Here is a 21064-nt window from a genome sequence, read left to right as displayed (position 1 = left end):
CTGGCCCTTCCCTTTTTGTTCCTTATATACTGGTAAAACCTCTGAAAAGATAAGCCTACAACCTATACTATTTTATAAGGCTTCATAAAACGTTGCATGCTTAGATGTTGATTATTTTTAAGATCTGATTGCAGCTGTATTTTGCATCTTCTCCTTCCTGTTTAATTGGATTTTTTCTTTTGTATTTGATTCCTCGTCTTTATAAAAAAGCAAAAAAGAAAAGAAAAAGAAATACTGGGTGACAGATCAGAGATAGAAAATGCTTATCTAATCAGCTATTCTTTCTTTTCATTTTCTCTTCCCTCCCACAGGCTTTTATCTTTATTATTTTGGAGTTACCATGAACATTTTCACCAGTAATCTTCCTCTCTGCTTTTATTTGAACTCCTACATTTTTTTTATTCCCTCTCATATTCTGTCTTTTACTTCTTTAGTCCTTAGTTCTTTCAATATAATTAATGCAGTAACCATTAATGCAGTCTATCTTCAGGAGATTTTCAGTTTAATATGTTTCCTTCTTTCTGTACTTCAACCATCATTGTTCTCTGGTTACTAATTCTTTACCAGCTGTTGTGTAAAATGCTGTTATTTTCCTCAAGGCACAATGCTATTGTTGTGTAATCATAACTTAGCATTAGGCTTTAATTACCTTTGCCTCAGAAATGGAATTTACCAGATACCATTAAGAAATCACTAAACATTCACAGACCTGTTTACTGAGGACAGACCTAAATGATATTGAGCAGTAAATCCTTCTTTCTCCATCCATGTGCTAAATTGGCATCTACTTCATAATAATGTTCCTATTAACGTTTATCATTTTTCCAAAGAGATCATATAACATCTTAAAAGGACATCTAATGATGGCTGCGCGTTTTTTAGTCAGTTGGTTTAGACTGTGTTAACTACATTTTTTTCCCTCCTTTGACAGAAACTAAATTCTTCTAGCTCATCAGAAGGGAGCACAGTTGATATTGGGCTGCCTGCTGAAGAACAACCAGTGGCAGAACCTGAGGAAGCTCTCGAACCTGAAGCTTGTTTTACAGAAGGTCAGGGAAAATTAAGTATCCAACATTTTTGTTAGTTTATTCCTAGAAGACATACACATTTGAAAAGAATGCAAAGCATGTTTTGGGTGTATACAGTTTGGTGGTTACAGATGTTGGATTAGGAGCTGAGACATCAGGTTCTACTCTACCTAGCTACAGGTGACTCACTAGATGACTCTAGGCCAGTCACACTGTCTTTGCTCAGCCTATATTATGCATGTTTATAAATGAAAGTTGGAGAACAAAGCACTACATGTCAAACTTGCGATGACACACTGTCATCCCATGATGTATCTCAACTTTTTCCCCCTTTGCTTAACTTGGGTGGGGGGGCAGCATGTGATGCATCCGGCGTGCGGACCATGAGTTTGACACCCCTGCACTACATGGATCTCCTTATTGAAAGACAGGATATAAGTCTACTTAATAACATAGGAAAATCATCATGAAGAGGATACAGTTCATTGTCAGACAGTCTTATATCAAGAAATGTAATTTTGTGTTTCTCTTTCGCCTTTTTAACATTTAATACATTTTAGGTTGTGTACAAAGATTCAAGTGTTGTCAAGTTAGTGTAGAAGATGGAAAAGGAAAGCTATGGTGGAATCTCAGAAAAACCTGTTTCCGAATAGTTGAACACAATTGGTTTGAAACCTTCATTGTCTTTATGATTCTCCTTAGTAGTGGTGCTTTGGTAAGTGAAAAAAAAATTGTTTTAATGAAAGGGGAAGGTTACATTATAATTATAAAACTATTTGTAATGTCGGAAACAAAATCAAATGAAACATTTTTTTGGAACTGGAGAAGCCATTGAATGGATTACATCCTTTATACCTGGAGGAGGGGAAGGTACAATTTTGTGGGTAGATTTAAAGAAATGTTTTTGCCATTGAGAACTACACTAATGAGCAGTGCCATGAAGGGGCATTTCAGCATTTTTAATACAGTTTTATTACATTTCAGCCATTGCATGGGAGTATCAATATCCTATTTGAAATCAGTTATCATTATTTGACAATTTCCCACCAAATTCAGCCATGGATAATGTAATCTGGGAGTGTTTTGAAGCCCACAAAAGAAATCATTCCATTATAATATAGATTAAATCTTGTGGGTTACCATTTGCAGGCCTTTGAAGACATATACATAGAACAGAGGAAAACTATCAAGACCATGTTGGAATATGCTGACAAAGTCTTCACTTACATCTTCATTCTTGAAATGCTTCTGAAATGGGTAGCATATGGATATCAAACATACTTTACTAATGCCTGGTGCTGGCTGGATTTCTTGATTGTTGATGTAGGTATCCATATTATTTATGTCTAAAAGTAGAATCTATAGCAAAAATTTACAGTATAAAACAAGCTGGTCCAATCCAAAGCCCGAAGACTACCGGAGACCCCAGACAGTTAGTAATGCACCCTCACAAGATCATAAATGTTTAATGTTATTATGTGGTTTATATACATTAACTATAGTATATTTTATATGTGGCCCAAAACAATTCCTCTTCACTTGATGCAGCCGAGGCAAGCCCAAAAGTTGGACAATCATGGTATAAAGTAATCTTGTTTAAGATTTTAGCCAGCTAGCCAGCTTCCCCTCCATGCCCCAGTAGTTGTTAAAGTTTTTTCATTCCGTTAACTATCTCAGTTTTCTACCTTCTCTTTTTGACCTTCTCTTTGTATTATTTATGGTTTCTACCTACTCCTGCTATTTGGGATAGTCTTGTTTGGGCTACATAATAATCCACTATCAGAATCAATTTTCTTGCTATGGAGGGTATTTTTTTAATTAAACTTTATAAAAAATGCCACAACTTGTTCTCTTTTAGCAAAATGAGTTGTTGCTCATTTTGATTAATATGCCATTGGAAAACGTGATTTCTATATAATATTTGACACTTTCAGGAAATCAGAGTCTGTTATTTTAAAAAAATGGAAGTCAGATCATAGACCTCTCTCCAAACAACTTATAAGAATAGTCTGAGAGTCTATGTAACATTTCCTTAGAGACCACACCAGGGGTGGAATTCACTTACCTTTGCTACCGGTTTGCAAATGTGAGTGCGTAAGCGCTACCTTCGCACATGCACAGGACCTTCCACGCATGCCCAGAATGTTAGAAACGGGACGTGATGACATCCAGGTAGGTAGGCAGAGCCTCCTGCCAATGCCGCTACCTATTCGCCAGATAGAACCAGCTGAATTGCACCATACTCTAGCTCTTGAATCCAAGTCCTGCAAAAAGCAACCAAAACCCTAGGGTTGGCTGATATTTGGCTGATATTACCAGGACGAAAGCTTAGCCAGATTAGTCATATTAGCACTCCAATGTATATAATGCCAACATTGGCATACTGAAAGGCTAAAACAACTTGTATAAACCCAGTCATGACTCATTTAATAAATCTTAATTTTAAAAAAATACAGGTTTAGCAAATTGTACTAGCAATCGATTTCTCCCACCCCTACATACACCAGTACCTTGATGGCGAACCTATGGCACGCGTGCCACAGATGGCACACGGAACCATCCCTGCAGGCATGTGAGCCATGGCCCTATGTCAACTCCAGTGCAAACGGCCCTTGTTTGGAAATGGAAACAGTCCAATTCCGAACTTCCGGTAGGCCTGTTTTTCGCCCTCCCCAGGCTCCAGAGGCTTCCCTAGAGCCTAGGGAGGGAAAAAATGGCCTCCCCTGGCCCCCTGGAGGAAATACCAAGCTCAGCTTGGTGGCGAGCAGCACACCGGCAGTGTAGCGTGTGTGTGTGTGTGTGTGTGTGTGTGTGTGTGTGTGTGTCACACTTTGTATTATGGGTATCGCACTCGCATGCTCACATTTTTGGCACCTAACAACAAAAGGTTAGCCATCACTGCCCTAGTACAAACCTGATGTTGAAGGATTTCAAGTTCATATGGAAGAACCTGCTTTGGGATGTCTCCTGTTCTATAGTTCCTTCAGAGTGTGCATTGCTTAAAAAAATTGCTACAGCTTTAAACACAAAAAAGATGCAAAGGAGAATTTCATTTATCTTTTTTTTTTTCACCCCACAGGTATCTTTGATAAGTTTAACAGCAAATGCGCTGGGTTATTCAGAACTTGGTGCCATTAAATCCCTTAGGACACTGAGAGCATTGAGACCTTTAAGAGCCTTATCAAGATTTGAAGGGATGAGGGTAAGAAAAAAATGAGAAGAAGCTTGATGATAAACAAAATGCATGCCTAACTCTAATGAATGTTCCATGCATGTCCTGTGGAGAATGATCAATCCATGCAAAAATGCTGCCCTTTCATACAATTGCATATTTATCAGTAGTAGATAAGCAAAATATTTCATTAGCTAAACAGAAACCTTTTTTTAATGCTACATATTAGCAGGGTGATTTATATTACTTTACTTTCTAGCCAATTTGAGGAGTTTGTTCTTAAATAAACACGTTTGCTAATAGGAACTTCAAAAGTTAGTCAATTTGGTTTGATTTTCTTCTATTTTTATTTCACAAAGTTTATGTGATACAGCTGTTTAAAACAGCATGCTATGCTGAAAAAAATCTGACCTCAGTATTGAAAGTAATAGGGGAAAAAACCAGTTCTCATCAAAATGAATGGAATACACACAGGCTACGTTTTTAGGTTTTGATTCAGCTGGTCATATTTGACTAGCATCGCTTTTCCAAATATGACCAGGTCTCAGTTATTTTACAGTGAACCATTTAAATATTAGTAGCATTCAAAAATAATTATTAATTGAGCTGTACAGAGATATTTTTTTATAATCTTTAAATGTAATATGATCTCCTTAATTGGACTAAACCTGTTAAATGGCTAATTAACCAATTCAGTTGATTCTTCCACCCCCCACCCCCCCACACTAGCTAATAATTCTCAATAGAGTTAAAATAATTCCACCATTATCTACACAAATCATGCATTATTATTTGGTTGCTTTCTGGGTAAGTCAGGATCCTGTCTTAATTCCTATCTTAGAAAAGATTCTTATGTCTTATCCCTATTTTTTTGTCTTACTTAAAGTTAGTCGTTGAATTTGTGACTGTACTGAAATCAGTAGTGAAACTCAAAATATTTCTGTGAAAATATGAATTTACTCTCTGCATACAACCTAAGTCAAACTGCATGTTGTTCAAACGTTATTTTTAGAGTATGTTTTTTGCCACTTCATGGAAACATAAGAGGAAACAGCTTTTGAATAATGATAAAAGACCCTGTCTAGTGAGATGAACAGCTAATAATAACATGCTGTTTATGTAGTATTTAGATTAAAAAACAAATACAAAAAAATCACCAATACATGAAATGAGATTCAGATTGGAGCTCATTTCCTCAAATTGTATCCATCAGGTTGCATCTCTTTTCTTCAAAATTTCTAAAAAGAAGTATTGTAAATTGAAACTGACTCGATACATGGATTTCAGGTGCATCTAACCACCCCTTAATTTCAACAAATTCCTTTTAACAAGAAATTCATGAATTGAGAAGTCAGCAATGGAATAGGGTAAGAGCTGGTCAAATTCCTGTAGTGTTCACGAACATTCATTCAGTTTTCAACTGACTGTTTGGTTTATCCATGTTCATACTTCTTTTTCTTTACTATTCATGAACATTCTTGCAAAATATGTTTTTGTTGACACAATTGTTTGGGAAACTGTTGTGCTTTGTACTCCTTCCTAATTAATCATCAGAAATGGCAATAATGCTTAATGTTCATGTAATATGTGCACAAGAATACGGCAATATGAAAAATTACTTCAACACATATCTGCTTCATAAGACAGGACATTAGAATGCATTTGGTTTCATTTTTTACATTCAGAAACAATTTTGCTAGTTAAAGCTTTCTAAACGGAAAGGAGGTGTCACGTGTACACTGGGGTATCAGTTATTCATCATTTTCTATGGCTCTTCCTCCTTGGAAAAAGCCCCTCTCATCGAATCAAGGAGCAAAGGAAATCAGATTTGATTCTAATGATAGAATCATTGCAGCCAGAACTAAAGGGATATAATAATCAAGGATAAAAGTCTGCAAAGAATTTACCAAGTCCAAAGCACTTGGCCAAAATTTAAAAAGAATACACATTCACAGAAATCAGTATATCTGTTAATGAATGATTCGTGAACAGAAAAAGAATTCACATAAACTACTGAAATACTTAAATGACCAGCTCTGTGGAGTCACTAACAGCTACCCCACACTTTTCCCCAATAGTTTTATTCTAAAGGGAACAAGGGAAGAACGGGCTGATGGTGAAGAAGTGTGTCCTGCAAACCATTAATACCTCTTTGCTCTCTTCAAGGGGAGCAGTGTTTCAATGATATACATCAGAGAACTGGGGTTCGACTATTATCTGTGCGGCAACAGATTGTGGAGTAAGAACATCTTTAGATATTAGGTACTAGCAGTTTTCTATTTGGGGGAAAATAAGGATTCACAAATTCTGTTGGTCTTTTGGGCCCTCTATTTCTATTATGCCTCAACATATAATATTTTTTCTGCAACGCAGCATACAGCCTGATGCTGAGTATGGGTTTGGGGAAACTCCAATGCCATGATCATTCAAGAGCCACATAAATCTGGAAGCCTTGAGACTTGAGTCGCGCTTATATACTAAGCAAATGTATAGCTTCAAATTCAGGAGATGACGTATTATTTGGAAGACAAAAGAACATATAAACATTGTTAAGAAACTAACGAGAGTCCCAGTGATCCCTCACCGAAAAAAACTACAAAGAAAATGCTCGTACATAGATTTTTACCGTAGACAAGTGGCATTTAAATCGAAGTGAGATCTAGTATCAATATGATTCTACAAATTACATTCTTATAAGTATTTGATTTCATTTAATTAATCGGCAATATTAATGGGTAATAAAGAACTTTAAATAAAGTTTTCCTTTCAAATTTTAGTTTGAGTTGTTCCCAAATATCGAGTACTAGTTTTTACATACTTTCATACTTACATTTAAATGTGGGACTTTAAAATTAACATTATATGATTTTTCTGTTTAAAAACTGGTAAAAATTATTTCTACCTAGAAGACTGCCCCAAGGCCTAAGGACAATGTAAGTCTGTGACATATGACAAACTTCTTTTAATATTTATAAAATACCTGTTCATAAGCAAAAGCAAAAATAACCAAAATACAATATTTTTTAAAAAATCTTATCTGTTTTGTTATGTTAGTTATTCAAATATATTTAAAACTAAATTTAAAACACTTTAACTCCACATAGGTGCTGGAAGGCAAAGTAAATAACCTGTTTTATATCTGCTATATTGAGAGTATTCTAATCTCACTGCAAAATGAGATTTGAATATGCATTTTGCTTTCTATTTATCATTCTTAATATTTACTGTAATATAAAGTTCTTGTTGTAGTTCAAGTATGCTATTGTTAACATAGAAAAATCAATATCAATATCCATTGCTTTGCTAAATTTATAGATTGCTTTTTATAGCAATAAAGCATGTGTTTATGTGTAAACTCACTGAAAAAGAGCATGTTACGCCGTGCTTGGTACCTTTCTCTTAGATTAGTAAAGCAGAAAAGGTTTTAAAAAATTAATCCACCTTGCAGTTTTAGTTTTGCATGTCTTACGCACATTTCTGGCTGATTGCTTTAAAGTTTTATCATATTTCAAATTTCCAGTCCAGTTTTTGAGATAGTAATATTAAAAAGAAAATTTTACCCTGAATATCATCTATACAGTTTTATGTCATTCAGCAGATAAATTAAAGCACACTTTACATTGACAAAGTAATGACTAATTGGCAATATCACAAATGTTCAGACCCAATTATTAAGATTTTTTTTTAATGAATGAGGCATACTATTTCTCCCAACAGTTGTTTTTCCATTACTTGTTTCACACTGTAAAGAAAAGAAAGAGGAGAAACACAATTAGAACGTTCAAACCTATGAAAGCTTGAGGTACCTTTCCACATACAAAAGATATTTGCTCTGGTAGGGTTATTTTATACCTGACATTAGAGTGTTCATTAAGAAAAGCAAAAACACGCCTGGTTTGCATATTAGATTGAATTGATGTCTGATTGTTTGGTTTCAGCTTTATGTAATGTGAACTCAGCCACTTTGGCTTTCAAGTCATGGCTAACATTTTAGCATATTTGGTGAATCCAGTTAGTTGTGCCTGATTCAGTAAAACACATTATATTATTTATTGAAATGTATTGGCTGCCCAACTCCAAATGGGTAGCATAGGAAACTAAAACAAAACTTTTAAAAATCATTAAAAAGGGAAGAAATATTAAATCTATTAACAGGCTATAGTTTTGTCTGATGCGTGGGCCTGTTTACCATGGTAATATATTAGTTGAGATGCACAAATATATACAGACATAAATCCTTCTGTATTTACTGGACATAATTGCAGCTCATTCCACTCTACTATTTCCTTTGTGTAAAGTTTAGCCCCAAAAGAAGGATGGGAAATGCTGTGTATTCATCAAAAAGGAGTAACATGTTGTTAAAAGGAGCCTCTTTCAGCTTAGTAAATCAAATAAGGTGTTTAAGAGGTGAAAGGGAAAATGCTGCGTACTCTAGACTCACTTTTACATTAATCTAATTTAGTGATAGTACAAAACACTTTTGCTCTATAATTACTTCCATTTAAAGACTGTACTCTGGAAAATCTCTCTCTCTCTCTGCCTCCCTCCCTCCTTCCTTCTTTGTCTCTTTCTTTATCCAGAGACAATTTCCTTCAAATGTTTCATACAAATAAAACATATTTTTAAATTATGAATATCTTAACATTGTAATTGCAAGCAAATTATAATTACTGTAATGTTATAAAAAAATGGGATGTACTGTATTTTCCGGAGTATAAGACGTACCTTTTTCCTTCAAAAAAGAGAGTGAAAATCTGGGTGCGTCTTATATATTGAATACAGCATTTTTGGCCTCCTGAAACCCTGCCACCTTTGCAAAAAGGGCCATGCATAGCCTTTAGGAGGTTTCCAGAATGCGCCTGGGAAGGGCAAAAATAAGCAAAAAACAGGCTGTTTTGGGGAGGTTTGCAGACTTTTTTTTAAATTTGCCTCTTCAAAATCTTGGTGCGTCTTATACTCCGGAAAATACGGTAAGTATTAATTCACAAACCCCATATTAAATAATGACAAATTACAGATTGTCCTTGACTGGTCACTTAGCGACTATTTGAAATTACGACAGAGGCCTCCTGCCCCCCCCCGCCCAAAATATGAACCCATTCCAAAGTTCTGATAGCAGCCCTCAATCATGTCAACCACCTCACTTTTATGACTGTTTGCAGTGTCTCATCACATGACCCCGATTTACAATGTTTGTGCCAAAAGCCAGTTGCATCCAGATTTTGACAAAAACAACCCATAGTGAACAATGGGTTTGCTTTATGACGACCATGTTTGCTTAACAATCACTGCATTCACTTAACAACCACCACACAAAAAAGTTATAAAATTAGACTGGTAACATGATGATATGCATTCTGACTTTCATGAGTTATTATTGTGATTAGCAGGCTCCATTATGGACGTAAGTCGAGGACTATCTGTAATATCAGTGGATCTTAAAATTACTAAATCAAGTCCCATAACTTCCAATGATCTAAGTTGAGATTCAAACATTGCACTTTTTCAGGTGATAAGGTTGTAGTCTTAAACACAACTTACTAGGAGAAAACTGTTGAATTCAGTAATACTTACTTTTGACTAAACAAACTTACAGTATCCACTTCATTATATTCTATATGAATGTAGTATAATACAGTATAAAAATAATTAACAGCTATTTTTTCTCTTTTTAGTCCTGTTTTGTTAATCACTTATGAAACTATGAGCACTTAAAGAAGTGTCAGATGCAAAATTTAAGATCTAACCAGTTCTATTTCAATACTTCATTTTGAAAATATTGGCTCCTTTTGAGGAAGAGGTGCAGTCACAAGGGTCTTAAAATTCTTGATTACCAAAACTATTTGTTAAGGTTAATTCCCTTAATGTTTCAGTGCAAATTACTCAAATCATTGGTTTCATCTATTGGGAGTGATCCAACTGTCATGCCATCAACCTGCCCTATCATATTTCTGCAATTGTGAAACCACCTATAAGAGTGATTTGATCTTAGTTCTTCTTCAGTTAGTTTACTTGCTTGATTACTAAACTTACAGTACATTGCTACATTCTAAGAACTCTCAGCCTCTTAGAGTGTACAATATAACAACCATTAAAATACCCATAGTATCAGTGGTGTGATTAAAATAATTTAACAACCAGTTGGCCCAGGGTCAGGTTTGCTGTTATGGGAGGTGTGGCCCAACCTAACCCTGTCGAACCGGTTGTTAAATTAAATACGCAGACACACACGCACACACACACTATCAAAATAGATCCTGGAGAAACGGGCAACAGAACCAGCATAAGGGAAGGAGGAGGAGGGAGAAGAAAGAGGAAAAGCAGCCTTCTCCTTCCCTTGCATAGGCTGCTCCATTGCCCATTTCGTCCATTGCAGCGCAGCTTCCAGGATCCACTTTGACAGCGGGGGATGGGTAATTTAACAATCGGTTTGTCTGGACCAGGGCAAATCAGCTGAACCCCACCACTGCGTAGTACACATAAAAACAAATGATTACATTACACAACAATAGTTCCAATGAAAAACAAAAATCAAGAGCAAAAAGGGAAATCTAATAGGTTAAGAGGATGCTCTTCAGAATCATTCCATATTTGATCATTTCCTGGAAGCCAGCATGGGGAAGTTTGGTCTCCACAGAGAAGTCCTTCCAGAGCATTGTTGTCAAAATAGAAAAACAACCTTGGCTCCCTCATCCCCCTCCCTTTAAATATTGGACTGCAAGAAACTAACAAAACCCGTTACTGCCCTTAACAGATGGATCTTCCTCATATCCCTAACCCTGATGGTAACGTTGCTGAAAGACCCTTCTCTGACACGACAACATTATCCCCTTCACTCAGCCAGGTTTTGATCATACGTGCTGGGTCTGTAATTATTAACTGTGACTTGTGTAAGTTAGTTCTAGATAATTGTGACTTCATCTAAACTTGCTGTCCCTAACCTTTGGAATTGATGGGCATGAAATGGGCATTCTCCCACAATGGCGATCACAGTAGGCCTATTCCACCAGCTATTTCCATTTACCAAATATCAACCTAGTAAGGTTGCTTTTTCCCATCTCTGCTACCTAGGATGCCCTCTTAGCTCGCCTTATCTCATCACAACTTGGGTGATGCCAGTGAATATTATACGTAAGAGCATCCTTACATTTCCATTGTTTTCTGTTTGACAGTAATAACTTTTCCTCAGATGAAATTCTTCAGATGTGAGGATTGTCCTAATAGAAATGTTAAGGTGTCAGAAGGCTTTTGCATTATAGAATGGCTTAGAAATTTTGCTAACGTGTACATTTCCAGCCAACTATGAAACCCACTGAGATGCTAGAGTTGAAAATTACCTGTTTAAAGGCCGAGTTTCATTATGGAGTTGAACATGAACCTTTCTTTTCCTCTCAAGGGAAACAGGGCCGGCCTTGGAAAACTAAAAATAGAGACTCTTTCTGTATTTGTACTAGTAGGAACCTGGTAGCCTTATGTAATACAGTCCAGATGGCAATCACTGCTGCTATCTTCACTGTCTTTTAAGATCAGCAAATAGTATTCGTAGACAGAACATGTTGCCTTTTCTATTTTTCAAGGCAGAAAAATAAGGATACAGGTTAGCTGAGAAGGGCTTGGAGTAAGGAAGGTCGGTGTGTACTTTTGACTATGTAGAGAAGAATTAGGAAATAAATGCTTCCACAGCTCCTCCCCTACATGCTTAGAAATCTAATCTTTCACATTCACAATCTGCAATGATAAACCGTATGAGATGGAGGAACTGCAGTGTTTCCAAACGTGCTGCATCCAATATGATTGGGGTTAAACAAGACCCAACTGAAGCATTTTGCTTGCTTCAGTTCAGTTCCATACTTGAAGTTGAACATTGGGAATAGAGACACACCCTTCACTGTGGATGAAGGACAGAGGGAAGCTTCATTATTGCAAAGCAGGTCACTTGCAAATATGGTTTTATCTATTCTTCATCCCTCAACATCTGCTGACTGAAGTCGTCAGCAAATTAGTGTTCATAGAGGACTCCATTTTATTCTTCCAAAAAGTTGTATTATGAAATACTCTCTTATAATTTTTAACAAATCATGAACAGAACCAATTCTAATGCTTAAAAAAGTTACTTATGAGTTTATTGCCTTTGAAAAACAGAATACGTTTCATAGAGGCCTGCAGTTTTACTGACATTCTAGTTTGCTAATAAGAACATTTTTAAAAAACTTTTCTTTTAAGAGATGTTTCAGTTGTAATAATCTTAATTATGGTCACCAACTAAAATTTAATAGAAAAAACAATCTATTGCAGGCTTTATTATTATTAATTTCCCTCCCCCGCCCCCTACAATCCTACAGCGACTGTGGTTAAGGCATAAATTGGCAAAAGTATCCTTAGCAACCCATATTTGTACTATGATTCTGCTAATAGGATCTAATTGGCACCTCCTTGTGTTTCTTGATAGCATTCACCCCTAATATAATTAAGGAATTAGATAATAATATTATGCTGTACTTCAGTGTTTCTGGATTCTTTAATTATACCCCTGTATAGATTTATGAATTACTTACCCCTTTATTTTTTCGCAAAATGTTTAATTAAAATAGACTTATTTGCTTAATAAAGACTGGAGCTTGAAATAAACTATGTGATCACTTAGATAAGCACATGTTGCAAATGTGTCTGGCTTACTTATGCAAAGAAATTGATCTTTGTAATAAAACTGCATGGTTAAGTTCACTCCTTGAAATATATGCTGATTTTCATTTGATTTATTTAAATATTCTTGATATTTCTGTTTTTAATTTTGGAGAAAGAATACATTCATTTTTGTTAATAATGATTACATTATTTTCTTGTAGTTTAGTTTTTCATATTATTTTCTATGAAATTTTAATACCTATTTCTTTTTAATAGATATCAACAATATTCATATTATTGTTAGGACTATTTGCATTTTTGTTTTAATCTAGATAATTTGATTTTCTCAACTTTTAAAACGTTGCTCTGATAAACTCAAAATAGTACTCAGCCTTTTAGAATTTGCTTTAATTTAAAAGTAGTAAATTGTGTGTTCATGCAACAGAATAATTGTATTAATTTTGCACCTATTCTTACACCATTTTCTTTTCCTCCCGTATTTGTGTATTTAGGTGGTTGTGAATGCCCTTCTTGGAGCAATTCCATCCATCATGAACGTGCTTCTTGTTTGTCTTATATTCTGGCTGATTTTCAGCATCATGGGAGTAAACTTGTTTGCTGGCAAATTCTACCACTGTATTAATACCACAACTGGCAACATGTTTGAACTTGATGAAGTTGCTAATAAGACTGAGTGTGAGAATCTCATACTTGCAAATGAAACTGCCAGATGGAAAAATGTGAAAGTCAACTTTGATAACGTAGGATTTGGGTATCTTTCTTTACTGCAAGTAGTAAGTGAAAATTCTTTAAGTCTTCTTGCTTATTCGGTGCATAATAAAAAGTTCATTTGATCAAACAAGGTGCTTACGGTTTGATCAGATATAATGGTTTCTGGAATATAATTTCCCCTTTGAAATCAATAGCTTGATAGTCTTCTGCCTCCCCTCTAGACTGTCATGAACTTTCCATCTCTGCTTCAAAACGTGGTAAGCCAGCGCAGCTAAATTTGGAAAGAACGTCATACTCATTCATTGGGGTTGACCCTGGACTTTTGTCTACAAGATTAGTCCTGCCAGTACAGCTGATTGGTATAATTTAGCAAGTTATGGTCACTATGCCAGGGTATATCTACCTACTAGAGAAGTTGAAAAAATATTTATATTCTTCAGTTTTATATCTCCTTTTCGGTCTGAGCAACTCCAGGATTTTAATAAGGGTTCTATGGTGTGAGCATAAAATTACCAGAAACAATGGTAAGAGGATATATTAGTGCAACATAGCATTTTATGATGATCTGGAAAAACAGTCATACAAATTTTGATTGATATCAGCTAAAATTTCCCAATTCCACTATTTTTATTCGAATGTTTTTCTCAAGCAATTACATATCATGTCATTGATAGGTAATTTAGAACCCCATCAGTCTATCTGTGAACACAGGAACTTCCCAATGTTATCATTCTGACATCACACTGAGGGAGGGGCAAAAAGAGGGGAGTTTGCACCCATTCTTACACTGGCTTCATTCTCATCTCCCTTGTGGACATCTCATTCAATTTCAGAGCCTGCTGAGTAAGCCCGTAGCTTACTTAGGTTCAAATGTTTTATCTGCAACAGAGGGCAGTCCAATCCAGATGTAGGTCACAATATATGAGATTCTTCAATAATTTGCATTGGATCAGAGAGATTTTTCCAATGTGCAGAGATTGAAATGTAGTAATTAAAGGCTTTCTTTTCTTTTGACTTGTTCATAATACTTGAAAGGCCCTTGCCTAATAAAATGAGGTTCTCTCCTGGTGATGTCTTTATAATTTTTTCAGTATCAAGATAAGACCTATTTGCTCATCCAGAATTTCTGAAGTCCAAACCTCTTGGTTTAAAAACATTTATTGCTAATGAGGTTGAATTCTGTTGCTAGTTTATGCTGTTCTTTAATTCTTATGGACTATGAATAGTCCAGAGAACTTTATTTGTATTGCATACAAATGTCAGTTAACAAACAGATAAAGGAGGTAGTAAGATAGGTTATTGTGCCATTTTCAAATATACCATATTTTGTTTCTAAGCTTTGTATAATTAGTATACCAAGCATTGGATTTTTAAATGTATTTAATCCTCTTATCTAAAAGATATACTTACATCTCTAATACGGTGAAGACAGTGCAATCAAACTTTTTGATGTGTATTTGGGACAAAATTCAGGAAGTGAAATTCAATATAAGGCTAGTTTTAGGCCAGGAAACCCAAACCATATCCCTGACTTGTGGTGGTTGCCTTGAAAACTATAGTGAGCAGGACAGAAATTTGGTCATCTTCCTTCGCTTGTCTAAGAGTTTAAAAGAAAAAGAAAATTTCTTTTATGTTCTCTGAATTTCTTCATAGGTTGAGAATATGGTTGGGGACTGGGGAATAAGAATTACATATGTACCCTTTGTGTGATTTAAATTTGTGTGGTTTAAATTCCTAGCACATAGGCTGGAAGAAACTAATATTGCATAATTATTGAGTCCTGTACATACTTAACCTTACTGTACACAGTGAAGTTTCTATGCCAGTACACATCTGTATCCAATTCATAGAAAGCAAAATTTTAAACTCATCCCATTTGCTTGTATATATAAAATATTTCTATTGGAATATCCTGTTGTTGAAACAGATTAAGATGGATACCATTGATTGCCATCATTTATATGTTTAAATATTTTTGGATGCAGGCCACATTTAAAGGATGGATGGATATTATGTATGCAGCAGTTGATTCAAGAAAAGTAAGGATTTCACTATGGATTTCTTGGGTGTTGTAAAATAAGCTAGATTTTTCTTTGCAAATATGTGAACAGAAAATCTAGTAATATTAACTAATACGTGCATGTATATAAATGATGCCCTGATGTTGTAATATAGGAATTCCATGACAATCGTTGTAAAGATATAGTGTTTGTGAATGTATTTTAAAATAATACTAATTTGCATGTTTTAAGCAAAAAAAAAAATTCTGAGTTTGCTCTCCTGTTACTTATTTTGTAGGTGCTTGAACAGCCTAAGTATGAAGATAACCTTTATATGTATATTTACTTTGTTATCTTTATCATCTTTGGATCATTTTTTACCCTGAATCTATTTATTGGTGTCATCATAGATAACTTCAATCAACAAAAAAAGAAGATAAGTATTTATATACATATATTCTATATTTTTCTTAAAGGTGGGATCATGGTTCATGTGAATTGATAAATCAGATTTATAAATAAATGGAGAAACCTACAAATATTCAAAATCATTTGAGAGAACATATGTTTTGCAAAATCTGGAATGGTATAAATAGTATTTGAATTCAGCTTGTGAATATTCAGTTTTATCTCCTCCCTTTCTGTCACACTGGAGCTTTTAATGCTTATCATAGTGTTTATCAATATTATTCATTCTCAAATCTTATTTATATATTTCCTTCCCATCCCATTTTTAAATCATGGGGTTAAATATTAATTTATTAAATTCAAAATAATTCCTCCATTTTCTTTGAGTCTAATTTTATCTGCGTTAAGATGAGAAGGAAGTGTATGTCTGGTCTCAAGTTTAATTTGACATGGTGAACTGGTATCTGAACATCTTTTCTTCTCTTTATTGACTTGGATTAGTTAAAGCAAAAAGGTATTGTTGCAAACACACCAGCACATCCTTTATTTCCAAAACCATTCTTGCAATCAGTTCGCATAAATTAAGATGCTTTTTAATTGTTTGAAAATAATTCACATTGGTGCAGAATGCAGAATTCTTATAAGATGTTATTCAAGTATGTAAAATGTTCTCCAAGAACCAGTGTAAGGTCGACAATTCTTTTGCAACATTTGGAACAATGGTTGGTCTATTGTGAATGATGCAAAAGGTCTGAAATGCTTGTCGTGAGCTTAAGAACCCATAATCAAATTAGTTATCTTGATTGCTGTCATTGTATATAAGAATCATGTGCTGATGAGATCTGTTGGAATGTATGAGAGAAAATTCACAGATTGTCAAAGTGAGTTCTTCAACCTAATCAACTAAATTATAACATTTCATCATTCTGTTCTGATTGTAAAAGTAATTGCTTTTATTTTGGACTCAAATTTGCACTGCTTCTAGCTTAACTTCACATTGGCGCAGATGTATGGTCCTGAATATTTTGGGAACCCTTTAATGCTAACCTCAGAATACATTTTGTTAGAATTTAGAGTGGCACAAGATCAGTTCTGGAAATTATGGCTTGAGAAAGACTGATATGGTAGGAAAACAGCCTTAGAAGGAAAGATCATTTGATACAGCAGCGAAACACAAGTCAATAATAGTAATATTATCCAGACTTATATACCGCTCCATGGTGTTTTATAGCAATCTCTGAGCAGTTTACAGAGTCAGCATATTGTCCCCAATAATTTGAGTCCTCATTTTACCAAACTTGGAATGATGGTAATATCAGTCAACCTTGAGCTGGTCAGCATCGAACTGTAGGCTGTAGGCAGAGTTAGTGTGCAATACTGCATTTATCTACTATGCCACCAGGGCTCTGGAAGAAAAGTGCTAATAATTTATATAATAAATAGCAGAGCTGAATTTCACTCCATCCTGGTGGGCACTTTACTTTCTCTGTCATGTGATAAAAGAGAGAGATTGTGCCCTGAGCGCAGAGGAATCTGTGAAAGCTAGAGAGTTACGTTTTCTTTGGAGTTTGTATTTGATGCAAGCACTAAGCATGAGGCACGTCTTCTCTTCTGTATATTTCATGTGGTAACAAACCACTGTTAAACACACCAGGATGAAAAAAAAGTGTAATTAAAAGCAAAACAGGAAAAGGCATCCAACCGTTCTTATTTCAATGCTCTTACTTTAGCATAGCTTTAAATCTGGATCAGATCTGTCGGCATTCCTACCTGTTTGGTGCCCGAAAAATTTTGTGGAAGCGAAGCAAGTATGCACATTTGCTCTTAAAAAGGTCTGTGCATGCGCACACCATTAAAAAAGGGGGAAAATTACATTTTTCCAATGAAAATTGTTCTGCGCATGTGCAGAACAGAAAATAAAGATGGTGGCGCCCAGGATAGAACCGGTACGGTCATGTGGTCTGGCTGAGTTACTACCTATTCAGCCAAACTGGTAGGAACCCATCTCTGATCTGGATATAGAACTAGCGTGTTTCCCCGAAAATACGACAGGGTCTTATTTTCTTTTTACTTACAAAATATGGCCTTGGGCTTATTATAGGGGAGGGCTTATTGTTTTGGGGTTGCCGGGCGGCTGTTCCCTTGTGAACTGGCTCCCGAAGAGCTGGGCACAGCCTCAGGGGCGAAGCAGCCATGAGGTGACCAAGCTCACATGCAACTGCCCGGCAGCCCCCATCTCCAGCTGGGCAGAGTGCCATTCACTGACCGAGTCTTCCAGCAGCAGGAGTGCGCTCTATGATTGTGAGCTGGCTGCTGGAACTCTCTGTAAGAGAGTCTTCCGGACAGAGAGTCTTCTGGAAGACTCGGCAGCCAATCTGGAAGACTCGGCAGCCAGGTTTTGGAGTTTGGAACCAGAGAAGACGTCATGCTCAAAGCATGGCAGCAGCGGCAGCTGCTGCAGGGAGAGCTGGGCCTGGACATGTTGAGGCTAGGAGGCATGCCTGCTGGAGGCGGAACAGGCGCTCGCGCAACCCCCTTCTCCAGCCGGGCAGAGCTCTGCACACTAACCTAGCAGGTATCCCTAATGTGCCAAGCCACGGGAGCTGGGGAGCAGGCAGAGTGGGCAGAGTGCCACAGGGCTTGGTGTCTTAATGATACCCCTTAGGTCAGTGAATGGCACTCTGCCCGGCTGGAGAGAGGGTTTGCTGGGCGGTTGCTCATGAGCTTGGTCACCTCATGGCTGCTTCGCCTCTGAGGCTGTGCCCAGTTCTTCGGGAGCCAGTTTGCAAGGGAGCAGCCGCCCGGCAACTCCTCCCTCCAGCCAGGCAGAACGCCACTCTCCAACCTAGCGGTATCCCGAAGGCGCCAAGCAATGTGAGCGCCTTTCTCCCCCCGGCTCCTGCGGCTTGGCACCTTCAGGATACCACTATGTCGGTGAGCGGTGTTCTGCCTGGTCAGAGGGGGGGGGGGGTTGTCCAGGGGGTTTATTTTCAGGGGGTGGGCTTATATTTTTGCCCACGTGAAAAATGTGGCAAGACTTTAGTTTTAGGACAGGTCGTATTTTCGGGGAAACACAGTAGCTAATCGTTTAAGCTGTACAGTTCTGAACAAGCCCTAAAAGATTTTTCCTCCTAAATGGCCTCACTGATCTCTACAACATGTGTAATGTTCTCTTTGTCTGTGTGAAACTATTTTGGGGATTGTCAGAATTGTCATGGCTTTGTTTGTTTGACCTGGGAGTTTTTCAAAAATCGTTTGTAAATGTTGCACAGTTCCCCATCGAGAAGCTCTAGCAAGCTTTTGAGGACCTTCCATAATGTCAGTACTATTCTCTAGGACTTGCTTTCCACATGAATACCAATTCTAGCCATTGCTGGTCCCCAATATGCTGCATTTGGAATTCTCCTATTCATCCTTCTTGTCTTCCTAGATATTCATGCCAATACTTGGGTTTTTCTAGAATTGATCTGAACTTTTCCACTTGTTCTCTAAATGATCTATCTCTAAATCACCTTGTCAGCTTAACTTTGTTGCCTACACAACTTGATTTGAGCAGCTTGATTTGCAACTCAATTCAATCATGTTGAATTATGTTCATTGTTTCAGTTTTTTTAAAAAAAAATTAATGGCATTGCATTGCCAGCTGGATGCCCAATGTTCCTCTTTTCTCATCCAGGCTTAATACTTATAAGGCCTATGCTTATATGTAATTTAACATGGAACAATGTTCAATGCCTTGGCTTAACTTTTCTGTTTCAAAAAGAGGCATTGCATGTGGTATAGCAGAGGCATTAAAATGGCATAACAATATGCATTAACAATGTAAGCCACTTCATAGCTTCTCTCAACTCTCTGGCCAATTGTAATAAGAACTATCAGAATACTCTGTTACAATACCTATCAGAAGAGTCTGTTACAATAACAGCCCCAGTTTGCATCTAGCAAGGGTCAGATACTGTGACCCATCAGTTGATGTTGAATTGATCAGTGGTTGGAGGTGTTAGACAGTGGTGGGATTCAGCTGGTTCCAGGGGTGGGTTCCTGCCAGTTCTAACTTCTTCTACAGAAGAGGTTCCACAAATCTAAAGTGCTGTTTAGAACCGGTTCCAGCTCCCTCCCCCTGCCCGTCTGCACATCGTCAAGATGAAGAGCGAGAGGAGGAATTCTGGGAGTTGAAGTCCACAAGTCTTAAAGCTGTCAAGTTTGAACACCCCTGGGTTTTTTTTCTAAAGGGTTAGGGGTGCAAGGGTCTTGTACCTTGACAGCTTTAAGACTTGCGTGCTTCAAATGGCAAAGTTTCTGAGCCAACATTTTGGTTGCTAAGCAAGAGCGTTGTTAAGTGAATTTCACCACATTTTACAAGTTGACCACGCCTACCCAGTCACATGGTCAGCAAGCCACTCCCACCCGATCACATGGCTGGCAAGCCACTCCCACCCAATCACATGGCCTGGCAAGCCACTTCCATAAAGCAGACCACATCTACAGAAGAGGTTCTAAAAAATTTTTAAACCCACCACTGGCTGGTTTGTACTGGTTCAGATGAACCAGTTGTTAGATTATCCACCTTCTGCTATCAAAGTGGATCCTGGACGCAGCGCTGCAGTGCAATGGAGAAACAGGCAACGGAGCAGCCAGCGCGAGGGAAGGAGAAGGCCGCTTTCCCTCTTTCTTCTCCATACTCCTCCTTTCCTTGGGCCGGCCACTTCGTTGCCCGTTTCTCCATTGCAGCACAGTCCAGGATCCACTTTGATAAGGGGGGGGGGGGTAATTTAACAACTAGTTTGCCCAGGGTCAGGTTGGCCGCCATGGGAGGATCGTCCCACATGTAGGGCGGAGCTGGAAGAAGGGGATGAGCCACACCTTCCAGGTCAACCAACCTGACCCTGGGTGAACCCATTGTTAAATTATTTGAATCCCTCCACAATCTAAGGTCATGTGTTTAACCATCTCTTCTCAATGGCAGAAGTAAAGAAGAAGATTTCTGATGATGAGCAGTTGTCCATAACTGCTTAGGCCTATTCAGAATAAAAGAGTTGGAAGGTACCTTGGAGGTCTTCTAGTCCAACCCCCTGTTCAGGCAGGAAACCCTATATCAT

At 37.2% G+C, this 21064-nt stretch overlaps 1 protein-coding gene across 4 annotated transcripts in view; it reads left to right on the top strand.

The window, feature by feature from the left end:
• Positions 1-21064, top strand: part of LOC309382980 (sodium channel protein type 1 subunit alpha) — a 136377-nt gene that overhangs the window by 107036 nt on the left and 8277 nt on the right. For all 4 annotated transcript variants that reach the window (XM_081934984.1, XM_081934983.1, XM_081934985.1 and 1 more), the window contains 7 exons: positions 932-1049; positions 1589-1743; positions 2178-2351; positions 4108-4230; positions 13338-13619; positions 15543-15596; positions 15856-15993. In XM_081934984.1, the coding sequence (XP_081791110.1) occupies positions 932-1049; positions 1589-1743; positions 2178-2351; positions 4108-4230; positions 13338-13619; positions 15543-15596; positions 15856-15993 (1044 nt within the window). The remainder of the gene's footprint in view (positions 1-931; positions 1050-1588; positions 1744-2177; positions 2352-4107; positions 4231-13337; positions 13620-15542; positions 15597-15855; positions 15994-21064) is intronic.

Source organism: Natrix helvetica (assembly GCF_964273705.1).
Source record: "Natrix helvetica genome assembly, chromosome: 1".
Taxonomy (NCBI): Eukaryota; Metazoa; Chordata; class Lepidosauria; order Squamata; family Natricidae; genus Natrix; species Natrix helvetica.
Note: the sequence above shows the minus strand (reverse complement) of the source record. Positions and strands in the feature narration are given on the sequence as shown.